Source organism: Manduca sexta, chromosome 26 (genome assembly GCF_014839805.1).
Source record: "Manduca sexta isolate Smith_Timp_Sample1 chromosome 26, JHU_Msex_v1.0, whole genome shotgun sequence".
Classification (NCBI taxonomy): domain Eukaryota; kingdom Metazoa; phylum Arthropoda; class Insecta; order Lepidoptera; family Sphingidae; genus Manduca; species Manduca sexta.
Window position 1 is genome coordinate 4,302,997 of NC_051140.1, and position 14,299 is coordinate 4,317,295.

Consider the following 14,299-nt stretch of genomic DNA (forward strand, 5'->3'; position numbering starts at 1 on the left):
AAAAAAAAAAAAAAAAAACGCTGTAAATACGTCACTCGTATTAGACAAAGAGAAGGTTGAATAAAAAATTCTTTTCCACGAAGATTAGATACCGCGTCTGGGCCGCGCGACACGCGGGAACCTCGTGCCTGATAGACAACCCTGGCTGATAACGTTACCACGAAAACGTTTCGAGGATAATTATCTCAGAACTCTGCTAAAGTAATACCGAATTAAAAAATCATTTCGACTTTAAAACCGGTGAAATTATAACCGTTCCACTCACTTCCCAAGCGATGAACGCATTTTATCTCCACTAAAAAAGGGTTGTATCTATACTTGCGTTCGTATACCGCGGATCGTCTGGCTAGACTGAGGTGGCAATACTACCTCATGGAGAACTGGTGGAAAGTAACATTTTAATGTTTACGTGAGGTTGATATCTTACCTGAACTAACAGCTAACAGCTTTTGTTATTCTAAACCTCTTAATGATTTCTCCAAACCTAGTGATTGTGGGGATTGCCTGTGATGAAATAACTCCACCAAAACAATAATGCATGATTGTAATACGGAAAATGAAACAAACATAACCAAAAGTCAACTGTACCGACTCCGAGCAATTATAAGGGTTGGAAGATCATATAATGTCACGCGGGGCATCCGTGAACGACATTCTTTAAATATGATAAATTGCGATGTAATTTATTCCCCATTCCCGCCATAACTCTCGAATTATTTTAGATCATTTGGCAAGGATGCATGGGATGTATGCCAAAGCGTGCCCTTTGTTTGACGCATCATGAGGACTGCCCACATTCCCTATTTTAAGAGATCCTTATATTGTCCTTGCTTATTTAAACTCATTATTTAATAACGCAGTTAATAAAGGTTGCTTTATTTACTTAGAGCTGACTGCTTTCGCTTGGTAATTTGCTGCGTAGATTATGGTAATGCTATTGCATTGTTATTTTTACATTTTACACACATTAATTAAAGATGTCCAAGATATGACAGATAAAGACCAAGATCATCAAATAACTACCACGAAAGACTTAACAATTCTACTCGAATGAAACACTGTCTTCAGAATTACTCTTTTAATAATACTCATTGTTATTTATTTGAATATTTTCTTATTATTAGATATTTTTGCAAACGTAGCTGAGACTTGAACACTGGACTTGACAGTTCACAGCTGATATCGAGCCACGAGATGAATGCTGAGAGTGTGATTTTGTTACACAATGAAGTTAGTGTGACACATCGCTCACCAAGCTGTGATAACAGACGTAATGATAATGACCCGCACATGGGAAACGCGTGCATCATACCGCACTAGGAAATTTGGACATTACCCTAACAATGGCTTGGTTTCATCGACAAGGATTACTCCCCAGGATGCCAAATTAGACCAGCTTGGCGGGACTGCCTTATTCGAGGTGATGAACCCCCAATACAATGTAGGAAGCGCAGATATTATCACTTCCCAGTGTGGGGACGCGGCAGAACACTTTAAACGTGTTGCAGAAACATTTGACTTACAGTTTGTAACTGGCTGCCTGACACCATTTCCTTTCTCGGGTTTCGATGACTGGTAAATTATGTTAGAAAACCCACATAAAGTTTTTCAAAACAAGGTTTTCCTAGTCCACATTGCATGGATTCGTTTTGTAATACTAACCTTATTACTATATCATTAACCCTGCATTATATACTGTCTCACTGTTAGACACGAGCCTCCTCTACTACTGAGAGGGATTAGGCCTTAGTCCACCACGCTGGCCTAGTGCGGATTGGTAGACTTCACACACTCTCAAAATGACTATAGGGACATCTTAGGTATGCTGGTTTCAATACGATTTTTTCCTTCACCGTTAAAGCTTTTGTTCTTTGTAAATACACACATCTGGGGATTTGAACCTATGAACAATCGTCTCAAAGGTGTGTCCCACACCCAAGTAGGCCATCGCCGCTCTTTTTCTTATCTTATTACTAAAAAAAAAAGCTGTTATAACACGATACTTCCATGTACTGAATACCTAACCTTATTCTTTAACTTCTTTACTATTCAAGCCAAATAAAATCATCTATCTTTCGGTATAGTCGAAAATGATTGTGCAGTGCCTTATTTATCGAGCTGGTTTTATCCCGAATTTTCGTTATAATATGGCCTACGTGATAAATCTCTAACGTCAAAGCCCAGCAGTGGGCCGGATGGGACATAGGACAATGACGAATTTCAATCCGCACTTTAATCATACAACATAGGTATTGGATTGGAACTAAACTTTTCCTTATGGGTTTTTACTTTCAGTCACCGAATATATTACAACAACATTCCATATAGTATGATACGTATGTAATGTGTTAAACAATTTTAAAAGATTCGTCGAATCCTAAAGGACATTGTCGAAAACGGCCCCAGAACCAACAAAGGTGTGACTAGCACCATAACTATTTATGTATTTTTTTATATTATTTGCAAATACGTGTATAAAACGGACAAGCTGCTACATCCAAAATGAATATATAAAAGTATTGTAACGACTTAAAGTCAAAGTCGCCGACATGTTTACAACTAATTGTGTATAGAGATGTACCTGTTTGACAAAACGATAAATGTAATTACCGATAATTAATTATTGAAACATTTTAATATATTCGATTTGTGAGGCGATATGTTCTTTAATTATTATAATAATATTTAATCGAGCAGTGGATGCGTCTCAAAAAAATAAGTAGTTAGTTTTAGGACTAAATTGATTATAGATCAAGTCGTCTATGAAAAATGTTTTTTTTTTAGTTTTTAATTCATATTGATTTACTTTGTTTATTAAGATTCTATATTAGCGACCCGCCCTAGCTTCGTACAGATAGCAGACCATAATATATTATGCGAACATTTATTTTTCTGTCGTACAAAATATTTATGAATTATACATATAAAAGTAGCGTTCTTCTCTCTCCCTCCATCCGGGGGCCTCAAACTCTCTCCATATTAAATTACTATCGGATCCGCCCGTGTGAAAGATTTTGCGGGATAAGGGTCCCGCTAAATATTTTTCCGAATAAAAATAACCCTATGTTGAATAAAATCGATTTTTGTATAAATGATCGATATAATCGATCCAGAATCTGGTCGAGTAGTATCCCTAATTCTTACTTCATTTTTCAATTCAATTTAATGTCACTCACACTTCACTCATCAGAGACAAATAAACTAGACTCTCACTTTCCATATAATATATTATAATTCTCTGACTCTCACTATATCATTGACGATTCGGCTATTATAAAGACTCTGTGCGATTGATTACGATATCGACATACACTGGCTGTGATTTCTGGACTTTGTGAACTGATGTAACAATTTACCTGGCATTGATAACGGATAAGAAATGGAAATTGCTTTTTGCATTAATTGTGGCTCTGCTGGCGGATCCATGGTGTTGGAGAACGAGCAGATTCGCCATTGTATACAACAATGGACAGCGCCTCGTTTGGTAAGCACATTTTTCTTTAATCGTACAAGTTTAACTGCCGCCAAACTTCCTGTTCTTGGTAACTGCGTGGAGACAGCGAACAGAGTCTGTATACTACCTACAACACACTTTAGCATGTGGCTGTGGCAACTTAAGAGCAAACTAGCAAGCATATTGTTGATTAAAAATGTGTGTTATATGCTTGAAGGTTTCTTACATTTAATTCAGCTGGAAGATTTGAATACATAAATCTGCTTTCCGTGTGACACAATATTAATATATTGCCATTCTAATTTGAGCATAATGTGTTTGTTTTTTTTCAGGTTGTAGCCCTTGATCTTATATGTACAGCATGTTGGACCACGGCCCAAGAGCACATACTTCAGCTGTAACAATGTTAATAAAAGCTGCGTGCTCTGTAGTAGAATGTTGGAACTCCGGACTCGGTGATTGTGATTGGCAAAACTGAATTGATAAATAATACCATAACAACAACCCTCCTGCACAATACTCAGATAATATTTTATAAAACAATGTAGGTGATGAGGAAATAAATAATATGAACTAAAAATATTTTTTTATTTGTTTAATGTAATCCTACATGCCCTAAGAGTCTACCAAAAGTGTGTAAAATATGCCATGCTTCTGATGAAGCGTGAATGCTCAACAGTGCGTCTCTGTCTGTCTCTTCGGGGAATACGTACGACGTACGTTGTATATAGAAAATACATAAAATCAGAAGGGTACTCTTAGAGGATGTAAATACTATAACTACATAATTAGGTACCTTTTTACTTATAAAAAATTATATGAATCAAGTCTTAAAATAGCCTGATTTAAGTAAAAAATAATCAGATACCTACATAGTGATGAATCTTTAGGGCTTATATATATTAGATAGGTACTTATATCAATAAAAGCATATTTTAAGCGTAAATGATAGGACTATAAATCTACCTTGAACATTGAAAAGCTTTCAATGTTTACTATCAATTATAACCTCAAAATCTCATCGTTTTTTTGGATTGATGCGATATCCCAGCTTGTCCGTTTTATAAATAATATGTCATGAGAATTTATTAATGATTCTAAATATTACAAACATTTTTCCATTGCTGTTGGTTCCAGGGCGAATTATGTATGGGCACAGAACAATGTCCTTTGGCTTAAATTATTTTGACTGTCTCGGTGTCGTAATTGTCGATTGCAGTGTCTGAGGTTGCGGGGTCGACCCCGGGTCGGGTATATTGGGTTTTCTATTCAGTATAAGCCCGGAGTCTAGAATTTGTGCCCGATATGGTGATAGGCTTTTCCTGTATCTTCATATGAGATGAAATACAAATGACGCAAAGTGGGTACACCAGTTGCGCCTCTGCCTACCCCTTCGGGGATAAAAGGCGTGACTGTGTATGTAATTTAATTCTACTCGATTAATAATATACTAGTCACAGGAAAATAAACTCAAATGGTCTAGTTTTTATATGCAATGAAAAAATAATTCGTATGACACAGAAAAAATATGTAGTGTTTGTACTGTTAACGTAAGGCTGACAATGGCTCAACAGCGTCGTAAAGATTGTTTTAAATTGCTGCAGCTTCTAACAAAAGCAATGTGCATCGTACTACACGAGACCACACGAGAGCTAAACTATAAGAATGCGTCCAGATTGGTGAACACGCCTTTATACATCACGTGTACATATCTTTACTAATATCAGAAATAGGTAGAATAATAAGATACATTATTCTAATTATTTTATAACGGGGTCAAGTTTATAAGTTTGGATGTATGGAGAAATTTTGTTCTTTACTACACCGATGCTAACAACAATTGCAACCAATAAAAAGCAACATCACCGTTCAGTGTAACTTGACGTAGACGGAGCCGCAAGCAAAAGCTTTTATTACAAAACATCACGTGTGTGTCATGGTTAATTCATCGCAGTGTTCGTCAAGGGCGCATATAGTGCGTCCACACAGTGTTGACCTTTAGATCCCTCTTAATAAAAGCATAACAATTGCAGTGTCAGCTCCTACAACTCTTTCAATTTTCCCGCCATTGCCGCCAATAATTCCTTTTGCCTAGTGTAACTTGTTCTTATTTCACAGTAAATAACAGTAGAATAATCAAGTATTAAAGCCTCACAGGACCCCTTGATGTATAACGACGCTGCACTAGTGACAAAGCAATGGGTAATATAGACTTTCAAATAGACGTCGATGTAAAGATGCCCCAAAAACTGTTTAGCTAGAAATAACTTACTAATCTGTCTAAATACGCATGCGCAATGTTATAAACAACTGTTGTAACTGAAATCATAAGATCATAAGTCTCTGCCACCAGAAACATTAAGCTTTGTAAGTTAAAGTTTCTGTAGAGGCGGTGAAAAGTCCCAAACGTTGTCTTATTCAGAGACGCTGCAACATGCATTTCCGGACCATTCCGCAAATACACAGCTTGCCAGATAGATATTGTCCCTCTACATGGTTATCGCCTGCAGTATCAATGCAATTTTAGAAGATAAAGCCATTGTCACCTGTTTTGTGAGGTCGCGTGTCGGGCGGCGGACGACTCGGTGTGCGCGGGGCTTAACGATCACGCGCCAACGTCGCCGCGTCAATGTGCTATCAGCGTGGACTAGTAGTAACACCGCACCTTCGCGATAACTCGAGACAGTTTCGTGATAACATTCGTGTTGTACTGCCCCTAAACGTTGTACTTAATATATTGATTCTTGACCTCGCCGGCTCTAGTTTGTTAGACGTAAGTATTCATAATAGGGAAATTAAATTACAATTTGAAGTTTAGATCACAGCAATCCTATGTTAGATAATCCAAATTCTAAAGTGACATCGGATATATAAAAATCTGTTATTATTGATGTTTAAGTGATCACATTAATTTATCATTAACAAGCTATATACTACTAAAGGTAAACAAATTATTAACAGCAATTTGGTGTAATTGTCGCTTAGCTAAAAAAAAAACAGGTAAACATAGTTAATGTTCTAACTATCAAGGTAAATAACTTTTCCCAAAAATTACTGATCCGACGACTGTCCATGGCGCCATTCTTAAATAAGAAATGTTTTATTATTAGAATATACAAACATAGACATACAACTTAAGTTGAGAAATACTTATTGACTTTCTAATTGTTTACATTTGATAAAGACCAAAATAATTAAGTTAATTTATAAACACTCTTTATCAGTCACATTTACAGTTTAAATATAAACTTATACAATAAGATCAAATTTCACATGCAAATATATATTTGTACAACCATGTTTAGCGATTTGAAAACTAACCAGTATGCAGCTAATTGATGATCTTACGAAATAAAAATGTAAAATCGGTTAATGCTTGTATATTTCTTTGCTCTTATAGTAAAATGTGTGTTTATCGATATGCATGTATGGTATGTTATTCAAACAGTAAACTGCGCTGCTGGTGTGACTAAATGTTTTTAAATAAATATCTGTGTCAAATCCATTCGCGAAATATTTCGTTGTCGCAGTAAAATTCACTTTATTTACTACTATAATAAAAAGGAATATATTTGTGGAACACGCCCATGTAAATCCTTGTACTAAATGTACCCTCTTAAAATAAATAAGGCCTAAGTAATTTTGGAATTTACACATGTAGTATAAAGAACGTGCAAGAACAGATCATAGATTGATAATGCTCAATATTCCGCTAGTAGATTCCACTGACCCATTTCTCTCATTATAATGTCAAAAAATCCGGAATTTTCCGTATACAATCCTCGTCGCATTAATAAATTTGTTTTAACGCGTGGCCACCGCACGCGCGCCTATATAACTCGTCGCTGTTATAAAATCCGTTTAGTTTACTTGCGAGAGTGGTGGAGTAAAAGCCGTATTATCTTTACAGAATGTGCGCCGCGATCGACATGCTAGCGTCAGAGCAGCTGTTCTACGGGCACAGCCCGCCGGCCGGCTTCCTCACCGATTATTCAGCGCCTGTCAGGAGACCAACGAAGATTACCACAAGAGGTTTCTCCGCACCATGCTTAGCAACTCTCAAACCTCTACAATTAACATTGAAGTCGGCGCCACGTTCCTGCATAAAAATATCGACGGAGAAGAAAAAAAAGAAGGTGGTTTTCGCGGACGATCGAGGATTCGCCCTCGAGCAAGTGAAGTTTATGACTGAACCGTCCCACGTGCCGCCGTACTGGGCCCTGAAAGTGGTGTCCAGTCCATCACCAGAGAGAAAGCCGCCTCCCGCTCCTATCGTGGACTTGTGGGAGTCGAGATTCGCTCAACCGGCATCGGATTACGTTGAATTCCGTAGAAGAATTACCCAAGACTGCGTCACTTTGGAAAATGTCATCATTAAACAAAACGAATGTGCTGTTGACGGGACGGTGAAAGTTAAGAACCTGGATTTTGGAAAGGAAGTGTTTGTGAGAGCTTCATCTGACGGCTGGACAACTAGTGAGGACACTTACTGCGCGTTTGTGGAGTCGGGGCCCCTGGGACCTAACGGGACCTCGCTCTACGATACCTTCGGATTCAGACTGCAACTGCCCATCCACTCTAGAAGACTTGATTTTTGTGTCTGCTTCAGATGCAAAGGAAGTGAATACTGGGACAATAACAAAGGCCATAACTACACTATAGAGAAATCGTCAGTCAGGAACACTCCTGGCGTTTCTTGCGCCAGGATAAAGTACGGGAACTCTTGGACGTCGAGGTCAGATTCTACGGGGAACACGCCTTATTGGTGAAACTATACTATTGTGTTAAGTGCCATTACCCATGTGCCTTATTCTTCGTTAGCGAAGAGATTGGTGCCAAGTAAGTTGAAAGATCTTTTCTATTTTCAATTAAGGCTTATAAAAGAGTTTTAGTTGAAGATTTGAACTGCTGTATTGCTTGTTCAGCAGTCTCACTTTGACTGACGTCAATTTATCTGTCAAGTTTGAGAGACGAATTTTTGGAAGCTTGTTGCATTTCGAGCATTCGTTAAGACTTGAGCACTAGAAGTAATTTTGAAATACAAATTAATCTTTATAAATATTGAAATTCACCTTACATACAACATAATATGTTAATATAACAGCAACTTGATTCACTACGACAAAAAGAGAATTAATTAACATTTGTTATTTATGTAAATATAATACATAACACATTGCTAGGTATCTTATCGGGTGCAAAATGCGCACATTTTATTAACTTTTACCATTGGATGTGCATCTGGGTACAATATAAGGCAACGAATACGTTGTCTGTATATAAGGCGGTCAAGACCAGCTCCATAATGCCCAGTTAAAAAAAAACTACTGCTATAATATATAACGAAAAAGGGGGCTTCGAAGACAATAATTTTTGCATCCGATATTTTTCTACTCTATGTCATCATCATCATCATCTCAGCCACAGGAAGTCCACTGCTGAACTCTACTCTATGTAATACCTACCAACTTCTAAAACAAAATTTTATAATCTATATCCCGCCTTTACACTTGTGGTAGCTGTAAAATATGATGTTTCTCTATCAGGAGTTGCGTACTTCTAACATCCCGCAGCCGCATAATGGGTAACAGCTTCCCACCGACTACAACAGAACGCTGCCCATTTTGCGGTTTTACCTTTTGTAACAGAATTCTTATTTTTCTTGTATAGGTTTAAAAATCTGCTCGAACGAATGCTCGAATGTGAAGGAAACTATCCTTGTAAATAATTATTCAAAGGATCTCACATAAATATATTTTTTTAGATTCTTTGATAATTATATTTCTAAGAGTGACTGGTTTTTATAAACTCTTTTTGGCTTTTATAAAAACAAAATATTGTGTGGTAATAGTGCCATTTTATATAGACAGATAATTTATAAATAAAATGTTTTGTCTGTGTATTCCGGTGCTCTGATATCACTCATTTTTTGCGCATCCATAAATAACAGAGTTTCATTTACAATACCATTTATCACTTATAGTTTAAAAAACATATCTAGATTTCACTTTGATTGAACTCTTGTGTACAATTAGTCATTATCAATTTGTAAAACTCATGTTACCCTAGCAAGTGGATAAAGTGGGATACTTTCTTTCCAAATACGTATTATGTATAGATAGAAGAAATGAAAACAATTCAATGTCAAAATTGATGACATGTCAATTAAAAAATATATAATATAAATAGTTCCTAAAATCTGTAACTATGCGCGAGTCACTCGACCTAACGTATTTATTTGTTCTGCTTCTGTCCATTAACCTCTAGTATCACAATCTGACAAGGGTCACAATAAATGTAGGTAACCAAGTGCCGCGCCGCTGTCATTACCAGACATTACCTCTGACGATTCCTACCGCCTAAAACAACATATTGATTATAACAAAATCCTTCGCAAGCTTTTAAGATGCTTGTCAGATTGTAGTTTAAGCAACGGCACTTTTCAATAAACTATTATAAGCCTAACACAGACTGAAGCGACGCTCAGCAACGTATAATACGAGCATAAAAGTTGTTTTTATCAATTTAGTAGCTGTTGTCGCGTCTAGGGAGCAGTAGTGACCGCTACGCGACGTATTTTGCGCTCGATTATTCGTTGCTATGCAACTATCTCAGTGTTCAGCTTGAGGCATTCTATTTGTGCCCAGTTCACGGATTTGATTGTGACGTACGATATGGCAACGCCATTTGTGTCGTCTTATCCAATTTTTGACTTTGCTCAATTTCGATCGTTATTTTATTTATGAAAACTAGTTTTTATAAATAAAAACAAATGGTCTTATTTTCATTAAGTTGTAAAATGTACCTGCTGTTCCTATAGTAGATAAAATCTGAGCAAGCATTACGTGCTTGGCTGCGGGTTACTTGCAATGCATGAGAATATAATGACGGTCACACATGCAGTGAAAACCGTAACTTAGTTCCTAATAGTACTCGTTATATCAGACTCAACTCTTAGTGGGTATATCTAGTTATATTGGAATGTTTTAGTAGTCGACATAACGAGTGCGACTGATAAGCATCGTTGACCGTCGTTTGATTTGTAATTACGCTAATCGTCACATTTGGTTCAATATACATAATTATAACGTTGAGCCGGAACGAACTCGGTAGGACAATATTTTATGTCTCAATAGTCCGAGTCTTCCGACTCGACACACGACTCGCCGTCGCGTGTCGAGTTTTGCGGAAATATTATTTTGTAGAGTCTTAAGGTATTCACTAGAAAACCTTCAGGGGAAGTACTGTTGTAATTTATACGGCCAAGGCAAGAAATTAGGCAAATACTTTTTTATACTTGAATCACAATTTTTTTTTTAAAGATTGGTTTTCCCAATCTTTTAAATAATGATGCAGGGAGTTGCAATAATTAGATCATTTATTGGTAAGTTTTCCAGTGCACGTTGACGTTGGTAAATGTTTTTTCGAGTTTGTTCGAGTCTCGAAAGAGAGAGGTGGGGCACCTCACCCCAAAATATAAAGGGTATTTTTTACTAATTATAATGGTAGCTAGGGTTTATATGAACGAATGAGTTATTTATTGCGAACATGATTTTATATTATGTATTGATGTTTGTAAATTATGCGTTTTATTTTACTTTAAAAGCGTTGATCTGCTTGATTATATTTTAAATAATGCATTTTAGTTTTGTACTCAAACATATATTTAGTCAAGTACTTTAGATTTGCCTGGGCCTAGATAGACTTGGAAAATCAATTTTGTTTCGCTGGCTTTAAAAAAATAACGCTTATAAGAGAAATACGTATTGAATGCATACAGGTACTCCTGTAGTTAACTGCATGTGTTCACTGCACGTTTGACTCGATGGATATGGGGCCTGGGCATTTCTACACATTTATATCTACGATACTTTATCTACCATGCTTTGGAATCTTAAGGGCTTGTGATATTAGTACCTTGTTATTTCATAATATGTGATTGTAAAGAAATGATGCTATTGTAAAATAAAGAGAAATTTCCAAAAATTATATCAGAACCTGAAAATAATATACATGAAGTGTTTTTTTATTTCAAAATGCTTTCATGTTTGCATTTTTCTAGGTTATGAATTTTTGAGATTTTTTTTTGTTATTGTGTAATTAGACCAACCCTAGGTAGGCTTTACAACATATTATTTTGTTATGTTGGCAACATTTTATTGTTTTGCCTCAGAGAAGAGATGCATAATTTATGAATTATTGTGAAGACAGTCGTTTAGCCAGCTTTTATTTATCGTCCATGCTAAGCGATTGTTTATAAAAATAATATTTTATAAAAGAACTGATTATATTATGTGATTGTTAAGATAATGTAATTTTTCTACGAGAATTATGACAGATGGCAATATATTATTTTTTAAATATTAATTATTGTTTAATTCATATTTTTGTTTTATTTTATTTAATTCCTGTGAAAAGTTAATTATTTTTGAATAAGTAGTACCTTTTCAAAAAGGAAATAAATGATTACATGTTTTTCTTTACACTTCACATTAAAAATACGTAAATATCGCTTACACTACATTCAGTAGCATAAAATAGACCTATGAATTTGCATTCATTAATTGGTAACATTCTATACATGCATAGAATTCAATAAAAATGATGCAAGGTTTTTTGGCAACATTACAAGATCTAAATAAAGAGTATCGTGTGATGTCAAATTTAGAAATCTCAGAATACACCTCCCCATATTTGCGTCACGATATTTTATCATCTTTTTGATCTTGTTACGGCGTACGTAATGATGTAGGCATCAAGTACGCTGCAGAATTAATTTTCTAATTCGGTATTGGAGTATAAGGGTAACCTTTATTATACGACGAATACCCATATTAACATAATGATATTTGCCTTGAATTATACTGCCCTATTGCTGGGCACGGGCCTCCTCTACTAATGAGAGGGTTTAGACCTCAGTTCACCACGGTGACTGGTAGACTTCACTTTCAAAATTCTTATACAGAGTTCTGAGTTGTGCAAGTTTTCTCAGGATGTTTTTCTTTACCGTTAAAACAAGCGAAAATTCACAAAGAATACATATAAACTTTTAGCAAAGACAGAGGTGCGTGTCCATTAAGAATATCTATACTGTTAACGATATAAAAATGCACTTGTTTCTGCGATCTATATCGAGAATAATTACGGTTCGGTGTCTGTGATATCTTATTGCTTATTCTTATTTAACTATGGGGTATATTGTTATTGGAGGAGGCGAGGTACTGCTATTTGATACGAAGTTCGCCCTTGTCCAATAGTGCAGCGATTTACACGTTATAGGAAACAGTTAGAACTTATTAACAAACAAATTATAATAGTTATAATCATTTTTCCAATACAGTTTTGTCACGAAGCGAGCAGTGGCAGTGGCTGCAACAACTGGAACCCTTTAGTGTGGAGTCCGCGAAAAACATTTCGACTCGTACCGAGTATAAGCTTCTAATAAAAAAATACAAAGAACAGAACTTAAGTGTAAGTACAGAACTAAATCTATTGGTTAAATTAAGGGAGACAGGCGCGGGCGGCTTGTAGCCGCACCAAACCGCACACATCATGCGAGGTCACCGCCCGCCCCTGTCTCAGTGAAATGCTAATCAGCCAATAAATTGACAATTTGGTGAATACCATTTCTCGACGATTAGTGTATTCTATTTCTACATGAAGACGAAATTTTACGTTTGCGACTCGTGTCGCCACGCGTGATCTGTATCAATTATTTTTATTGGCTATTCATTAAACAACTTGTATGTTTTTCCTAGTTACCATTTATAGTGCAATACTTTGAGGTGGATTCTTTTTCTAGAACAGTTAACAATATAAGTACATAAAAATGTTAATATAAATAACTCATGTGTAACTATATATATTTAAAATAGTTTTGATATATTGGTAAAAGAAATCAAACGGAACCCTTCTCGATACAACGTAGTTTTGTCCCCGTTATGATTAATTAGTCCGTCAGTTCTAGTGTAACAAGATAGGCTACATAGTTCACTACAAAACATCGTAATTAGCAAACTCATACAATCATAGTAAATAATTATAATCGAATGCTATATACTGAAATATAAAACTGAAGTGTTTATTTGTTTGAACCGTTTAATTTTTTGCGCAAACTAAGCTTCAGAGGCGGACTGGGCAACCGCCTGGGCCCTCGCGCCTACAGGAGGCCTTGCGCGGTGCCTTGGAGAACCTTTCTTTACGATCTTCCCAAGTACTCCATTAAAACCGGAGAAATATGTTTTGATCCACCCGGGACCGCGTTAGTTGCGGCGGCCACTGCTAAACTTAGTTTAGGTTAGCTCAAATACCTGAGATATTTTTCATACTTGTGTTGACCACAAACTATATAAACTATGTTCTATACGTAATTTTCTCAGTCATGCTAACTAGCTAAACTGGCTTAGCTTAATTCTTGGTTAGCAATCGGCGTAAGATTTTGAATTAATGATTTTATATGATGTAATGGTTTAATTAGATCCAGACCCTCGCTACGTTGCTGCTAACTAAATCGATGTACATGAGTGCGTATTGTAAATTATTGTAATCTACTTGCCTACTTGAGGAACACACAATTTAGCTAATGTTGTATGCTTCTTTTTTACTTGTATTTTTACCGTGCATAATCTACTTTTATATAAAAATGAATCTCTATTTCTCTTGGTCATCGCATCACGCGTGAACGGCTGGAACAATTTCGCTAATTCTTTTTTTGTTGTATATATTGTGAGGAGAAGGTTCATATGAAAGAAAAAATTTAAAAAATTGCGCGGAAAACTATATAATTTAAGAAAACTTAACGAAAATATTAATTTTATATAACTGTCAACGATTGACAGAATGCGC

General features: G+C 36.0%; 1 protein-coding gene across 1 annotated transcript in view; it reads left to right on the forward strand.

Annotated features, from left to right (window-relative positions):
* The window catches only part of LOC115450764 (protein phosphatase 1 regulatory subunit 3C), a 29,435-nt gene extending 17,599 nt beyond the window's left edge, over positions 1 to 11,836 (forward strand). Inside the window, exon 3 of the mRNA XM_037443276.1 lies at positions 7,365 to 11,836. Coding sequence (XP_037299173.1) covers positions 7,366 to 8,223 — 858 coding nt within the window. The 5' untranslated portion in view covers position 7,365 and the 3' untranslated portion in view covers positions 8,224 to 11,836. The remainder of the gene's footprint in view (positions 1 to 7,364) is intronic.
* Positions 11,837 to 14,299: the final 2,463 nt, after the last annotated feature.